This window comes from Triturus cristatus, chromosome 4_1, assembly GCF_964204655.1.
Source record: "Triturus cristatus chromosome 4_1, aTriCri1.1, whole genome shotgun sequence".
NCBI classification, from domain to species: Eukaryota; Metazoa; Chordata; class Amphibia; order Caudata; family Salamandridae; genus Triturus; species Triturus cristatus.
In genome coordinates, this window is record NC_140585.1 from 1200402605 (window position 1) to 1200420305 (window position 17701).

Below are 17701 nucleotides of genomic sequence, written 5' to 3' on the forward strand. Positions count from 1 at the left end.
GAAGGGGTCTCAAGGGGTTCCCTTCCCGTTTGCAAATGGATTACCACCACTTTTAAAATAGTGGAGAAATATTTCTGGTTTGCGACCAGAATACATTGCAAAACAGTAATACATACTAGACCTTGGCAGAACTCCACGAAGTGACAAAAAAAGTTTGCATTATGTCGCTCTGTTCGCGCTGATTATTAGCACCGAATGTTTGTCGCGAGCTGTAAAATCCGCATGTCGGGCACCATGCGCTGCGAAAGAGGATGCTGCTTCCCTCTGCTGCTCGAGTAGAAGTTCTACTCGAGCAGCAGCATCCTCAAAGCCAACGGAAGGTTTCTCAACGCAAGTGGTAGCAACCATCCACAACCGCCCATGCTGAGAAATCTTGCTGGGAGGTGGTCTAGTGTTGGGTTTTCCTTGCTCGCCAACTTAACATTGGCGAGCGAGGGAAAAACCCCACGTTTTTCAGAACTCCACGTGTCCTGCGGAGTGCGGACAACTCCGCGAACGGAGTGGAGTTCACCAGCCAGGCCTAATACATACCATGATTTGTGGTTTGGAAAACATTTTTTATGGAATGTAGGAAATGTATGTCTAGTTGGGTAAAGTGATTTTAATTGCTTTTTTATGTAAGATGTTGAATATGGATATAAGTGATTTGAATAGTTTTTTATACTCAAGATCACAAATTTGGATGTAACATGGTTTTAATTCTTTTGATATGTAAGTTGATGATTTTATATATAATGTGGTCTTACTATGTTTTAAGATTAAGGTAAAAAATAAACATTCTTGACTGGCTGACACGCTGACTTGTTATTTGGAAGAGATGAACGAAACACGCCCCTTCCAAATACCAACCTACAAATACAAATTGTCATTCAGTAACAAGTTACCGATTTGCATTTTTTAAATTTGAAAAATCATTTTTCCCGCCACAAACTGAAAAAATGCTTACTACATCCGTCCCTAAATCCCGAAATTTTGCAGAATAAAATTACTATTTCTGGCAGACTAAGGCATGCTCTTGCATGCAGAGAAGTTGTTTTGATTGACAATTAAACAAGGAAAGATATTGGAAAATGTCACCAACTTTTATTCAGTATGTCCTCTGCATGCTGTGGGCTTCAGTACCTTTTTTGAAGTCTAAATAAATGCATCCCAAATTGTTAGAGTTTTCTAGCTTTACGAAAAACAAAGTTCTCTTCTTCAGATGTAAGCCATATTATGTTATCCTCCTATGAAAGTTAAGATCGTGTAGATCAAGACGAGTAGACACTCCTCAAGACGTTGATGCTTTTACCACCCACAATTGTTCTGGCAGACTGAAACATACACTTGAAGCATATGTAAGTTGTTTTAATATAAACCTAAAACATTTGTTTGTGGGTATCAGAATACGTTTCAGTGACATTCCAGTTGGACTACTTTGGAAAAAAGACAACTCAGTCTATAATTATTTTGTTATAATTTAATATCTTTAAAAAAAGTAAATGGAACACCTAGGGGCTTTTGACCATCAATTCCACATCACAGGAAGCCCTTGAGTTGGCCAATGTAACTCCCTGCATAACCACAATACTCCACCACCATAACCCTATACCTGCTATATCTTGCTTTTATATGTACATATTGCCCTAATGTGCCCTGGAGTAGCTCTGAGATGGCATGTTGACCTGATAAGCGCAATGAACTAATACTTTAGAGAAATATTCGATTCCATTTTAATTTTCTTGTTTGTTTGCTCATTTTTTAATTCTTAGTATGAGTCTAAGACCACAGCACAATAGCCTAATGTCCTGAGATACCCATGTGGTCGTTTTGATTTCAGCATATATTAGAAATATGTAGAATTGTCATCCATAGTTCCAAAGTATTGAATCCATGTATTATTTGGAAATAACCAGATATGATAATTTTCCAACCCCTTCTACACTGGTAGTACAGCTCAAACTATGTTATAGGTGTTTGTGCATGAGCAACATGCATTGAAGCTCCTGAGAGCGCCTGAGAGGGACCTTGAAGGTTTGCATGAGAGGGGAAAGTGCACTGAACCTTCCTTGTGGGACAGGGCACCTTCATAGAAACACAGAGATGGGGTGTACTGCTGCTCTGTGTTTACTTTTCACAATCTGCAGGGAATTTGCATACATGCTTGGTTAGTGCACCATGTTTTCAATCAGTATTGCCCAAAACAGTCAAATCAAACCCATATTTTACTCATTTCCTGCAGCCCATTTTGTCACAAATGCTGAAAATGTTATGGCTTCTATTACAGCAATATGACAACTGTTGGACATCTATTGGTGCCACACTACTGCCTTCAGTGCATTTGTAGTTGTTTATCATCGCCTTGCAGTGATAATACAAGAACACCTTGTCAAATCATCTTTCACTCAATGTGTCAGACTTTCTTCCTGAAATAAGTGTGAAGAGATTTTTTGAGTTTACAAACAGTGCTCCCTCATTTCAGTTTTTTGGACAACTGTCCATAATTAGAGAGAAAAAGAAGAGAAAGGCTTTTTATCTCATTGAGCATGTACCACATCCCAGGAATTGGACCAAAACGATTCTAGAATTGACTCAGTTACAGAAATGGTGCAGCAGTTCCAACATATAATTCAAATTGAGCCTGAAGGTTGTAATTTCCTTTTCAGCATGCTTTTCCTTTGTGGTCACCCTAAAAAATGTACTCGCTCCAGTGTATTTCAATAGAAAGGGAATGTAGTTTCAAGAAATCAGTAATTGAGGCTGAAAAAAATGAGAAGCAGAGCAGCCCATGTATGACAGATGTAACCTTCCGCCTAAATGTTGTCATGAAAAAATGCTGCCTAGAAAATATATTGTAAATAACATCCAAAATGTCATGGGTTTGATTTACAATGTAAAAATAGGCCTGCTGACTACACCCCAGTTATTAGCTCCTTGGAGCATAAATACACTTCATACGAAAATTCTGATTGACACCCTCAGCTGGAAGCATAGAGCTTACCTATTTAATTTCAGATCATGTTCTGTTTACATACCTTATGTAGTGTTGCTATTTAGTTGGTCTATCCAGAGTTTTTTCCTCAACTCTTGACCAACTCAAAATGTTATTGAAAACTATGTTGGTTGGATCAATGAAGGTCAATTAAAGAAGGCAATTAAAACCACTATTGCTAATGCTAGTTTTTTTTAAATATATTATTCACCCTGCCAAAGTTAAAAGTAATAATTAATCACTGAAACTGCTAAAACAACTCAAAGCAACTGTATTTTGCATTCATTGCAGCATCATGTCCCACAAAGATTCTAATGTTTAGAAGTGAGAGTTTTCCTCTTAAGACTGTAATAGGGAAGAGTGTTTCATGTAAGCCATTATGTGTATCAGATTAGCCATTTTGCATATTAGAACTACAGGACTTGAATCACATTCTTTTCTTGTATCTTGCCCTGAAATCCCCACAGATACCATACTTAAGACAGATGTTTCTTCTCTAATAGTCAACTTACTCAAGGGCATTCATCTTTTATGATGACTCTTGTAATTTAACATGAATGTTATTGTGCTATATTTTTTTTTTAATCCTTTTTGTCACCCTATTAAATTTGCTATTGTGATATAAGACGATTATATTTATGTATTTTAAATTTAATATGTTACTGTATAAGGGTTTGCCTAGAAAATGCAAATAAAAAGTTAATTGACTTGACTTTGTGACATCACAGTTCGCAGAGTCAAAATGGTAATGTGATGTCCCACAGTAGAAATCTTTTCACGTGTTAGTGATGAATGAAACAGTATTTACTAAATGATACAAATATCCAGTGGATGTCATGGCACACAGGACTGAATGAGCCAGAATGCGGAGGAGGAGAAGAGTTGGGATGGGGACTAAGAAAGAAGACTATAGAGGCATGTTTTCAAATATTTCTTGAACTTTTCATGATCCTGAGTGGTTTTCAACTATAGTGGTAGCTACTGTCTCCAAGTAGTGGCCAGATAGGAAAAAGATTTGCCCCGGATCGAAAACGCTTGATTTGGTTTGCTGTCACATTCTGTAGAGGAAAAGAATGCAAATCTCGACCCGAGTGTAGGGAATTCATTGTTTTCCTGCTGTTCATAGGATCTGTAGTCCAAACTTATCATGAGTAAAAGAGTAGTATTATAGGTAATTTGTTTGCTTACAGGTAGCCAGTGTAGGTCCTGTAAATGTTTGGAGACTAACTCTTTTTGAGCAATTCTAAGAACAAGTTGAGCCACTAAGTTCTGGATAATCGAAATATGGATATAATAATGTACATACTCCTAGGAATAGAAAGTCCAATCGGGACATAAGGGCCTGTACAACTGTTTTGCGGCAGTTCAATGGGACCAAGGAAAATATTTTTGTTTTCAGAATCCTCATTATCAATAGGCATGTGGGGGACATCTTATTGATATAGGTTTCAAAAGACAACTGATGGCCAAACTATATGTCAAGATTCTTGGCAGAGAAAACAAAAGTTGTGGGTGCCACTAGGTCTGCAGAATGACATTGGGGAGACCAGTTAACTGATTGCTTTCCAAAGCTAATTATTTATGTCCTTTGGTAATTAAGTTGTAGACAATTGTGAAGTATCCAGTGCGTAACTGCTGACATACATTGGATAAATTTGGTTTGGTGGCCTCATAGTTGTTAGCTATCATAATGGTATTTTGAGCGTTGTCCACATATGACATTAGCCCAGAAAACAAAAGACTTGACACTGCTAGACTAGGGGGCCATATAGACATTAATCAAGGTGGGGCTGAGTGCAGAACCTGAGGAACACCATAACCTAAGGAGGAAGAGGACTTTAATTGAAAAATGGAAGATTGACAACGTGCATCTACCTACTAGGAATAGGTTGAACCAGCTCAGAGCTCACTGACAAACCCCGACTCCCTCTAAACTGGAGATGAGGGTGAAATGACAGTATCAAAAGGGCCTGCGAGATCTAAACAGGTCTGACCAGCTGATCCTCTTTGGTCTATAATTAGCCTGAAGTTGTCAGTCATAGTCAATAATGCCGATTCTGTGCAGTAGCCTGCTTTAAAGCCAGACTGTATGTCATCGAGGAGAGAGAATTCCATGCAAATTATTGAGAGTTGTCTATTAACCTCTTTCTTGAGGATTTTGGCTGGAAGGATATGGACCCGTAATTGAATGGTATTGCCAGATCAGCTGTAGATGTTCTTTAGTAATGGGTGATCATGACCTTTTTCCAAGTTAACAGAACAGAAGAGAAGAGTAAAGAAAGATTACATATATCAGCAAAAATCTGTGTGATCTTGTCACTGGCAAGTTTAAACATCCAAAGGGGGAAAGGATCCTCTGGTGATCCAAATTTAGCTGTTACCAATCTGTTGAAGACTGTTTACTGAGAGGAGTGAAATAACTAAGCAGAACTCCCTCCAATGGTCTTTACTGTCTTTAACTAGCTTAGGAGGAATCTATAGAATTTGAGGTACTAACATTTTGGTCTAGTTTCTTTATTTTGTCCTTAAAGAATTTAGCCAAATCATTACATAGGAGCTGCAAGTGTCTGATCATGTTGATTTCAACCAACGAATGATTGAGTTCTTAGATAAAAGAGGGGTTTTTGGATGGCGTAATCATTGACTAATAGTATAAAGATTTTGTTGATTTAATCTATTTCTTGTAATTGATGATAGCTGTCCTGCATGTACTTTTAATAGACATATAAAGTTATTTCTTTACTTCCTTCGTATTGTTCCCATTATCTTTTTACATCCCTTAGCTGGTCAGTAAACCATGGGACTGTAGGTGCTTGTCTTTTTTGATTGAAGCAACAGGTCAGGGCAGTTTTATCTAAGGCTTAGTGATCTATAGGTGATAATTATCTAAACTAATATCAGTATTTTTATTGAGTATAAAATGTTCTTCCCTCAGGGCCTCATTAAAATTATATGGCTGAACATTGGCCAGAGGACTAGAGAAGTTTCTACGCCTGGTCTTGAACATAGAAAGACATCGCAAATCTACAGCAGGTGAACAGTTTACTTGTACTTCAGTACCAAATTTATCAACAAGTCAAAATCTAATGAATCATAGGATGAAAGTAGGTTGACCTTAAAACTGCACAAACACACATTCCTTAAAACGCACCTGGTGAAATAGTTGCACCATATGAAACTAGAGCCTGTGGAACTATAGTCTGTAAAAATAAAGTCTTAGACATTCAGATTGTAAAAATAAAGACGATTTAAAAATGTCAATATGAACTTACTTACAAAACTATTGACAAATACCTGTGCCACAATCAAGCACATGCCCCTAAGCTTGCTAGACCTGAAGATAAAATAGTAATTCAACCCATGCTACAAAAAGTCATAAATAGGTTATGGAAAATGTTGTTTGTATTTTTGTTTTCAAGTTTGCAATGCAAATATTTTTACAATCTAAGTTGTGCAATCTATAGTTTGTAGTCCGTTATTGTTGAAGTCGGTATGTTCATGCAACACCCAAACCACATGGCTGTAGCTAAAATGTAGACATTTTACTACACAATATTTTTCTAAAATAAAGACTGACTCAGATCGATAATGTGGATTGTTAGTTTTGTGAGCTGCAGAACCCAAAGGCTAGACCTTTAATCCTCCTTTACATCTTGATCAACTTGTGTAATGCTGAGTGATTCGCTGAATCTCCTTGACCCTCACTTCCATTACGTGTCATCAGTTGTAGCATTCACACAGAGGTTCACTGCCAGTATTAATATCTTTGTGGAAAGTAATGGACCTTTATTCCCAAAGTGGAAAGCTGCCTCAAAATATTACCCAGTCCTCCCCAAACACAATGTGATGTGTAAACAAAAACAGGAGACTGAACATGTATGTGGTGCACAGATTGAGGATGTTTACTCCAAACACGTTTTGTAAATTATTTACATTATATATGAAGCATCATTTTAGCTTCGAAAAGCAGCAGGCGCTGTGCATAACATGGGGGCATGTACAATAAAAGGCAAGATACAGTGGTCCCTAGAACAATACAAGATTATGTGCAGCAGGTTGTGGAGATGAAGTAGGAGGGGAACAATTAGGGTTGAAGGGCACAGTTTAAATGCCAAAATCAGAGATTTTAGAGTTTGTTTGGTCTAGACCTCTTCAGTGCAATGGAAAGAAGTGTCCCTCCAATGGTTAGGTCTTGCACTATGCTATAACTAGATGCGTCTTCAGTTACATGAGCAGAGGGTCCAGAAAGGGTGAGTGTCCGCTGTAGCTGGCTGGCAGGGTTTCAAGCTTGCAATCAGTCTTCCATTACCAAGTTGCTTCCAAAGCTTGCAGTGATGCCCATGAAATGTCACTGGAGTATTTTCAGTGTGAAGATTGGTGCAAGTGGTCCATTTTATTCATGTGACAGGTGTAGTTTCTTGTCAAAAAGCAACGTCATTCATATTTGTAAAACCTGGAAATAAATAATGTTCACAGAAGATTAATTCTATGTACAGTTCTAAATGGGGAGATTGACAGACACATTAACTTGAACAATTTCCACTGGGAGAACCCACTTAAAGAAAACATCTCCAATGTTGGCACAGAAAATCCAAGGCACCACTGTACAAATGAGATCCAGTTACATTTATTGCATGCATCTACTGAACCAGGTACTGAGTTCAGGGCATTACCCAAACATCTGGAAAAAGGCCTCTATTCTTCCTCTGGTGCAGAAACCCTCCATGGACCCCAAGCTGGTGGATAGCTTTAGACCAATTTCCCGACTTCTGTTCCCTGAGAAGATGTTAGAGAAGGCCATGAACGAGGAAATCCTAACTTTTCTGGACACCCATCAATTACTGGACTCCGTTCGATATGGGTTTAGAGCGAACCACTGCACGGAGTCCGCACTGGTGGCCGCATTGGAGGAAATTAGAGTCAGGGTGGACAAGGGCGGCAGAGCTGCATTAATTCTATTTGATCTCTCTGCCGCCTTCGATACGGTTCACCATGCACTTCTCATGAAACGCCTACACTAACTCTCCTAGGCTTTAGGAGCACTGCACTAACTCTGCTGAGCTCATTTCCCGAAAACAGAAAACAGTGGGTCAAAATGGGAGATGTAAAGTCCAGCCCCTTATCCCTCCCCTGTGGGGTGCTGCAGGGATCAGGGCTTAGTCCCACTCTTTTCAACGTGTATGTCACCCCTTTGGCAAAGCTTATTCGGAGCTTCGGCCTGACCGTACTATCCTACGCGGATGACACACAGTGGTATCCGTCTCGTCTCAGGCTGAGAATGATGCAAACAATTTCTGCAGATGTATGGCTGCAGTTGCAAGTTGGATGCAGAATAACTGTCTCAAATTGAATTTGGGAAAAACTGAGGTGTTGCTCTTTGAGAAAGAGACCTCCTTCTGGAATGCAGCCTGGTGGCCCCAGGAACTGGGTAACCTCCCCAAGCCAGTGCAGAAGGCAAAAAACTTGGTAGTCATTTCCAACACAAAACTTTGTTTCTCTGCTCAAATCAATGCAGTGACCTCTGGGGGATACTTTATGTTACGGGTTCTCAAAAAAATCCTCCTGTTCATTCCGAAGGACTTACAGAAGACTGTAATACTGTCTCTCATCGGCTCCAAAATGTACTACTGCAATGCCCTTTATTTAGGCACCTCGAAATACCTGTTAAAAAATTGCAGTCCTTACAGAATGCGGTAGCAAGAACCCTTTTGAAAATCCAAAAGTTCAAACCAGTATCTCACCTATTGCAAGGCCATCACTGGCTACCGGTGGAGAAGAGAATCTCATTTAAGTCTCTGTGTCTAATGCATAAGGCTCTTCATTGTACCAGCCCGTTCTATTTTCAGGAATGATTTACCTGGTATGTGCCCAGTAGAACACTCAGATCTAGTACGGCACACATGGTCCTGATCCCCAGAATCAAATGAGTAAACTGTGGCAGTAGAACGCTGGTCTTCCAGGAGGGAAAATGATGGAACTCCCTTCCTCTCGCCCTCAGGTCACAACCCATCCTGCAGTTATTCAGAAAGCAGTTAAAGACCTGGCTATTTCCCACTGCAAAAAAAACCAGACTTAATTCTGCTTGCTGCCTTTTTCCTTTTTTCGTCTTCGGGTCTTGTTCCACCTAGCGCTAAGAAACCTTCGGGTTATGCGCGCTTTATAAAATTACCTTCATTCATTCATTCATTCATATCATGGGATACCCTGACAATCTGGAAGTGATACGGTCCTGAAGGACTTACGTTGGACACCCCTGCTTTAATGAATCGTGAAAAAAGTATTAAAACTTTTTCATGATTGCTTTGCAGTTGCATTACACAAATTGGGAGAAGTCCCTGATATTCCTTATGGAATGTGGGATACCACCAGGACAGGCTCCCCATGCCACTAAAGATTGCAGTCCACCACTTCAAATACCTGGGATTATGGATGTCCAAAGACGAAAAAACACATTATGAAGACAATCTGGCTCCACTGCTTAGTAGACTAGAAATGTATATAAAACACTGGAGGGCACTACCGCTCTCACTGTTGGGCAGAGCAGTGATTTTTAAAATGATTGTATTACCCAGATTCACGTGCATACTATAGACCCAAATGCACTACCAAATACTTTCTTCCAAACGCTAAACAAGCTACTAAGATCCCTGATTTGGCTAGACGGCCTGCCACAAATAGCACTCCCAACCCTCCAATGATTAGTATGTGAAGGAGGTATAGCATTACTGAACACTTGCAAATATTATGAGGCAGCCCAAGTCAGCACAGTAAATGAATGTATATATGCCCCACTGGACGACCCTGCATTTATCCTAGACCAAGCAGCACTCGGTGAGAAAGGTTATCCCCACATCCTATATGGTGGCAAGCTTGTCACAAACACACCTTCAGCGATGGCAACAGTGATTTCTATCTGGGATAGGCTCCAAAAAGAAATGGGAAAAGAGATTTAACCTGAAGACCCCATGGCTAAGTGCAAAACTGGGTCCAGTGGCTAAATTACCTGGATTTGGACAGTGGGATATGATGAATCAAAGAGACCTTCCCCCTAGAAATAAGTTGGGGTGGGTGGAACTCTGAGTTTCACTTCACAGAATGCCACAGTTACATGCAAACTCAGCGAGGTTCCATGAATGGGTGGAATTAGGCACATGCTTATTTTTAGAGTCGGGAGCTCGTTCCGTGCTGAGAAATCAGCACAAACGTCACCACACGCCGTGCCATAGGGCACTGCTTCTTGAGTTGATTTAGCTGCAGCTCAAGCAGCAGCTTTTTTACCATAACCCATCATGAACGCTCATGTTGGGGAAATCTCGCATGGTGCCCCCTTAGTAAAAGAAAATAGCGCTAGGGGATGTCAAATCTCGCTTGCCAAGTTACTGTTGATGAACCGCGTGTGAGAAAAAACTTCAGTACTCAGTGGTTGGAGAAATTTGGCCAGAACTCTGTGGTCAAAACTCCACCAACTCAGCTGGCAGAGTGAATTTATCGTCCACCCTTAGAAATAAGGTTACTTGTTAGAAACAGACTAGGATAAATTGTGGTCACATAGGCACACAAATATAGGTGAGCTAGGCGATTATTTGGGTCGAAGCATTGCAATTCCCTTAAGAAGTAGCAATACAAGTGTGCTTTTGCCAAATCAAACTAAAAATATTACATAGGGTATATTATACCAGAGTACTCCTACACAAAATAGGTAGGGCAGGAGACGATATGTGCCTATGCGCCTGTGGTCAGAAGGCCTCTTCTTGACATACATTATGGGGCTGCCCCAAACTCCAACTATTCTGGGGGGAGTATGGAATTAGGCTAGAGGAAGCAATGGGCATATAGACTGGCAGGCACCCCTAGAACTTCTGGGAATATGGGGAAATTCAGACACAACATTGTACAGGAAACTCCTCATCAACCTGTGCTTCCTACTGGCAAAAGAGAAATTGGACAGAAATGAGAGAGCGCAATGCATCCAAGAATTCAAGATTGGGTGAAGGAAATGAATGTATGCTATGTTAAAGAAAAACTGGTATACAAGGGCAGAGGATGGCCCAAGAAGTTTAGGAAAATATGGGAAGGATGGTCCACTGAAGATCAGAGATGCAGAAACCAAGGGAAGGGATGCCTGAACTGATGAATGAATGAAGCAAACCTGAACTAAGCCAAGGTTTAATAAGGACAGACTAAAGGCACTGGTCGAGATCAGAGTTGGCACAACTTTCCCTTAAGGAGATTAGATGTGTAGGTATCACATACCCACCGGGGACTTGGTGGGGGGGATGGAACGTGCAGGTATTGCAATGCACACCTTTCACCTCTGTGTATTGGTTTGATCTTGGCATCTGCCTGGAATGGACCACTGTCAATATGTGAAATTAGTTTGATGGTCGCAATGGTGCACTATGTCGGGTTGATGATTGGTGCTCTCTAACATCAAAAGGCCACCTTTTCAGTTTAGCACACTTGGAAATTGTATTTTACTTGAGACACAAAGGAGTTGCTGAGCACTACTAGGACAGTAAAGCAGGCCTCTTAGTTTCCCATTGTCATGGCTTCCCTCCATTTTGTGGCCGTCAAAGCAATGAATGCGAGGGGCAAACATGTGTGGTGAGCAGTCGCTGCCTATTGCCAGCAGCAGTGTGGGAAAGTCTTTAATTCGGTCTGGCACGGTTTAATAGGTCCCAGTCCTCACTGGGTCACAGGTCCTCTCCAGTGTGCATGATGATCTCATACATACCCCTCTGTTTCCCTCCTCAGTACATTTTTTAAAGTAATGCAAGATTTACGTCTACGGAATAAAGTGTACCCAAGTCAGAAATCTGCCTCATTGCATCAGTTTCCACGTTGCCACTTACCTAAAGAGTGAAAAGTTGGATGGTAAAGTGATAACACCTTGGTCCTCTTTAATGTTCCTTTTTGTAGCACTGTTGAAAAAGAAACAAAATGTGTGTTTTGAATAAAATGATATTTGTTATCCATGTACTTAGGACATTGGAAAAGCTGTCAATAGAAATTGTAAGTGACAGCATTCCACAATTTCTGCCTTGATCCACAAACGTCCATTGACACTATCGCACGTTCTACCCCACGTGCCTCCATATAGCAGGAGAGATGTATCTCCGAACTACTTAATTCCTATATAGTTCACAAAGAGCAAATATGAAATATGTCTACTTTGAAGTTAATGTATGAACTATCAGCAGGTTGTGATTTAAAAATATATTTTCTTTTACTTCTGTGTTAATTTAAAAATATTTATCCTAATCTGTATGAATGCAGACAGTGCCAAGTGTATATTGTTATGGCATTAATAAAAGATTAGATAGCTGTTGTGCAGAATTTGCCCTGTATTCGAGTTGCAAACACTCATCAATCATCCTCATAGCATTAATTCTTGACATTAAGAGACTTTTGCCAGGGACTAAGGGGCATATTATCAAGAACCGGCGTTAAAATTATCGCCGCTTTAGCTAAAGCGGCGATAATGGGTTTGATAATATGCCCTTGTGAATTCCAATAGAAGCCCATGTCCACACCAGAACATGGGCTTCTATTGGAATTCTCAATGGCATATTATCAAGCCCATTATCGCCGCTTTAGCTAAAGCGGCGATAATTTTAACTCCGCTCTTGATAATATGCCCCCACGTGTCCTATTGTTCTGTGGGGCTAAGGATGCCCTGACGCACCTGCTGGGGATCATCTCGAGAGCCATAAACCGCATTCCTAATACTCGCAGCGTTTGAGACTTTTGCTGAGGACTACGTGTCCCAGTGTTTGGTGGGGCTAAGGAGGCCCTGCCATCACTGCCGCACCTGCTGGGGATCACTAGTTTTGTGTCTTATTAAATTGTTTACCACAACATGGGGAGGAATAAGCTTACCTTCCAATCTAAGCATGTTGTTAAGGGTACCTCTTTCTCATCTCTGAATACATCCTACCTATCATCCGCTATGGGTGCGATTTCCACGGAAATCAAACTAGTGGACAACTGCATAGACCGGGTACAAAAGCTAATTAAGGACCCTTTCATTCTTTTGGTGACCTTTCCTCTGAGTCTTGATAAAGTATTGTCAACTTGGTTTATTAACATTCAACCGAGCGAACTTTCAAATGGTCAGCAATTAACCTCCCCTGCCCCAGCCAAAGTCACCAACCCTTGCATTTTGCACGATTCTCAAGAGAGTATCACTATTGTTGATGTAAGCTGCTCGTCTGCAAAGGCATTAAAACCTCCCCCTCAAAATGAAAGCGGAATGATAGCAAGATTCAAAAGGCGGAAACCATGCCAAGCAAACCTAAGTCCAAACTCATTGCTCCATCCAAAACTATAGGGCCTGATTACGATGGTGGTTGGACCTCCCACCGACAGGCCGTCTGTAGTTCCAACAGCCCTTCGGTCCGACTGCCAAATTACAATTCAGTAGGTTGGACCCACAGCAGTTGGAGGGAAGACTGCTGCCTCAGCCAGGATCTGAGATCCCAGTGGGGCGGTGGTCGGAGTCCTATTCCTGAATGGTGGCCGTGCCGAGCCAGGCACCACCGTCAGGATTATGATATCCCTTTCCGACAACCTTTTCATAGTGGGAACACTGCCATGTAAAGGCTGTCAGAAAAGTCCATGTTGGGCCACTGTGTAGTGCCACCACTCACCTCCATGCACCGTGTGCCATGCACAGCACACGGTCCATGGATGTCCAGGAGGTGCTCCGTACTATGACGGCTTGTGCTGCTGCCCTTTTCCTTGACCGCAGTATAAGCTGCTGTGATAGAGAGCACTTTCCGACCGCCAGTATAATGATCATATCGAAATGCAGCGGTTGCATGGCCGCATGCTTGTCGGGCAGTGTTCTGACCGCTGCAACAGTGGACGGAGGTCCAACCGACCTCAATCGTAATTTGCCCTATAGTTACTTCTGGAGCTGTTCCTGGGGTTCCTGATTCAAGCATTGGCTTATTGGCAATCTCCAAAACTTTCTTTGAAAATATGGGGGCTCTAATAAAGGACTTTCAGAAATTCACAGTGATGCAATTAAAACCCTTTGACGACAAAATTAAAACCCTGGTAGATAATCAGAGTAACTTTGTCCTGTCACATCCTGAATATGCCCTCTTGCAGCCAATACAAAAAAGGTCCTGTCCTCTACCGGAAACCCTTGCTACAAAGTAAGTCACTATGTAAAGGGTGTCAACTATGCGTTTCCCTACCTCCACAAATGGTTTTAGTACTCAATAAAACTCAGTTACTGCTGACCAAATTCAGTTTATCCTGGACGGACATCAGCCACATGCAATTACAAGGCAAGTTGAAAATAATGGGCAACAGGCTCATTTTGCTTATCTCCAATTTCTGCCGGAATGCTCACCCTATTTTATGATTATAAATTATGATTATGATTATGCCCTCTGGGCAAGGATTCACATGAAGTCTGGCAAAGGCTAAAATACAAAGCTGCTCATTGGCTCAAATATAAATTAGGCTGGCCTGCTGATCTAGTGGAGGATATTATAATGGTGTCATGACTTGTAATGTTCTTACCAGTTCTGGCGTGTTGGAGAGGTTCTCTACATCGGTTCTTGAGGGTTCTGGTCTGTCCGAGGTAAGGGTGACCCTTTCTGGTAGCCACGGTGCTGCCGATAATGAAAAGCCACAGCAGACTGTGCCTTCCAAAAGGAGTACCAAGAGGAAAAAAAACGGTAGGTAAAAACCTCTATTGAAGGCGGAGACTCCAGGAATGGAAAGGAAGGAAAGAACCCACAAATTTGAGCAAACATCAGCAAGGAGCAGAGAATGGAAGGTAAGAATTCCAAATAGGAGTGGAAGGTTAAAGGACTCCAAACTGGAACAGGAAATGCCAACCGGAAACAAATGTGCGTCAACAGGAAGCAAAAATACACAAAGCAGGAGCAAAGGTCACCAACAGGAGTGAGGGCACAACAGCAGGAGCAAGGAGTGTTGCACCGCAAGGCAATGAAGAATTCAACCCCTTTAACCCCTTCAGTGCCCATGACGAGCTGGACTCGTCATGGGCTGCGGTGGCGCTGTGCCCATGACGAGTCCAGCTCGTCATGAACTCCGCCCGCTAATGGAAGGCGCGGCACTGGGCGGGGAAAGGGGCGGGCATGCAAGGGGTTAATACCCATAGGCAGGAATTGATATAACAGGAAATAAACAGTTGCCATCTTGGGTAGGGAAAAGGAAATGTAAGGAATAGGAAAGCTCGCCATCTTGGAAAGGGTAAAACAAAGAACCTTCCCAAGTCCCTCTGGGAAACAAGACTGAGGACTCATGGGAAGAAGTAATAAGATGTCACCAGGAGAATATACTGGAAGCCGCAGTGAAATGTGCAAAACAAAAGGTGAGTGAAAATTTGCCCCATAGAAGTACTGGAAGCCGCAGCTCCAAAATTGAAGCTGAGGTGTTCCTACTGTGTATTATGAGCATTAACGAGCCGTAGTTCCCGACTAGACATAAGCATTGCAGAGTGTAACAGTGGGCAGCCATGCAGAACAGCGACGCACCCGAAAAGGAGGTACCGCGGGGGTATCGCAGGCTCCACCGCGGCCCGTGATGATGAAACGGGCAGCCCCACAGGCTAATCCATTGCCAGCGGCATAACAAACTGCTCAAAGGGTAGGTTAACTTGGCTACTTTCCAAGAACCTTAGCAGAGGACTGCGTGGTGGTGAACTTCAGAAATCCTTGGCTGCTAAGCTCACTTCTACTACGTCTAAGCTATGCAGCTACTAATCAGGCCAAGCTTCTCGCACTTTCCATTGGCTTTTTGTTTCGGCCACCACCTCAGGCAACCATTATTGACAGGCCAAAGAGGCAGGAAATATTATTGGCTGACCAATCTACTGTCCCCTTTCCTCATGAAAACCGCTTTGCTACTTTATTTAGCCTCTCGGAAATTGATTGATTGGCTCCTCAGTTTTCAATTACAGCACTGCCACTGGCTGTACATCTTGATGAGCCTGTTATCTTGGAGAGAGAAGTTCCTGCAACTAATGACATACATACACAAATTAACAGGCGTGGTAGCCTGCGTTTCCTCTCCTGGAATATAGCTGGAATCCATTTGAAACTGAATTTATTTATTTATGTATGCTTTTTCATATAGCGTACACTTTACCCGAAGGTGTCAGAGCTCTTTAGAATAGAACCAGTTACATTGCATAAGGACTTCAGAGTACATGAATTACATAAAAGATACTAAACAGATGAACTCTAAACTCACATAAGAATGGTAGTAAGTATATATATCTACTACAGATACTAGTAAATAGAGTTACATTTATACAAGTTGCACATTCACTCAAGATTACATTTTAAGAAAAGTTGAAGCGATTATGGTTAGAAAAATATATATTGGATATTTACAGAGCAAGATCTTCTCGCAATGCTGGGGTTTTTGCGGTGCTCGTACTGCCTTGCCTTCAGGGTGCTGTTGCGCTCACAGACGGTGATCCAGGGCCTGGAGGGATCCTCAAGCTGGTGATGGCCGTAGGGATAGAATAGTTGGTGGCGGGTGAAGGCGGCATGCTGGAGCCTTGGGCTCTCCTTGAGTTCATAATGGGTGCCAACTATGTGAAGGGGGTAGCTCAGCACTGTAGGGCATGAAGGCTCCATAGCCGGTGTTGGGGAGTTTGTAAATGGTGGAAAGGCAGTCATTTGTTTGGTGGTGTGGGTGTGGTAAATATTTCTCCTTTACCGGGACTGAATTTGGTACAGAAACATTATAAAATAGCTCAGTAAAATGAGAGGCAGAATCCGTGATATCAGAGTTTCGGAATGGGCTTTATTCCAATAAGCGATTATAATCGGATGCCTCAAGTTCCATCACCACGGGGGTTCAGGAAGTGAAGTACATACTTTATTGACAAGCAGTAACTTTTATAATACATACATTATAATGAAGTGAATACAGTAGGCGTAACAATTGATAAGGACATTGACGTTTGGTTTGCGTAACCGAAAATGGGTGTAATAATGAGTAAAAAGGAACATGATTGGTTGTGATGTCATGTATAGGTGGATCTATAAGATAATACTTGGCATGGATGCGCGCGCAGCAGTATGACGTGTAATTGACGTGTAACTAGGGGGTGACGGGGACTTGACATTTAGCTCTATATGTGGAGACGAGAAGTCTGGGAGGTCAAGTCAACCTAATCCCAAATCATATCTAACATCCTATGTTTAAAGAACTATGTTATCCAAAAAGGAGGACTCTCGGACAGAATCTATTCTATACTGACTGTGCGTGTACAAGCGTCTAAGTGTCTACACTGAATGCGAGGGGGTAGGAATATTCCATGGTAACAAGGCTATGAATTACTTGCATGAGGACAGAGAAGGTGGGCCTTTTGCTTGGTAACTGGAAGAATGTTTACTTAAACTACTAGGCAGGAATGCATCGGCTGAGGGGGAAGCAGATAATTCGAAGGTGAAATACAGTTCTTGGCAGAGAGTAAGCTGATGTCAGGCTTCGCGAGCCGCGCAGAGAATGAGACAAAGTTCATGGTCACAGATGCAGGCTCAGACTGGAGCTTTCAGAGGCAGAAGGCAAGAGGAGTTTCGATGGCAGAATCAGGGCCTACTTGCCTGGACTGAAAAGTGGCATAAGTGAACCATATAAAGCCGGTGGCCTTTCATATTTAAGAATGGAATATCCGGCCTATTCATGGCGGATCTGGCAGAGGACATGTTGACGGTGGACACGCATGTGTTT

General features: G+C 41.9%; 1 protein-coding gene across 5 annotated transcripts in view; it reads right to left on the bottom strand.

Moving 5' to 3' along the window:
• Positions 1–6863: 6863 nt before the first annotated feature.
• The window catches only part of LOC146856379 (exendin-3-like), a 225671-nt gene continuing 214833 nt past the window's right edge, over positions 6864–17701 (bottom strand). For all 5 annotated transcript variants that reach the window (XM_085650728.1, XM_085650727.1, XM_085650729.1 and 2 more), the window contains 2 exons: positions 11824–11892; positions 6864–7424 (listed from right to left, as the gene is read on the bottom strand). In XM_085650728.1, the coding sequence (XP_085506854.1) occupies positions 7406–7424; positions 11824–11892 (88 nt within the window). In that variant the 3' untranslated portion in view covers positions 6864–7405. The remainder of the gene's footprint in view (positions 7425–11823; positions 11893–17701) is intronic.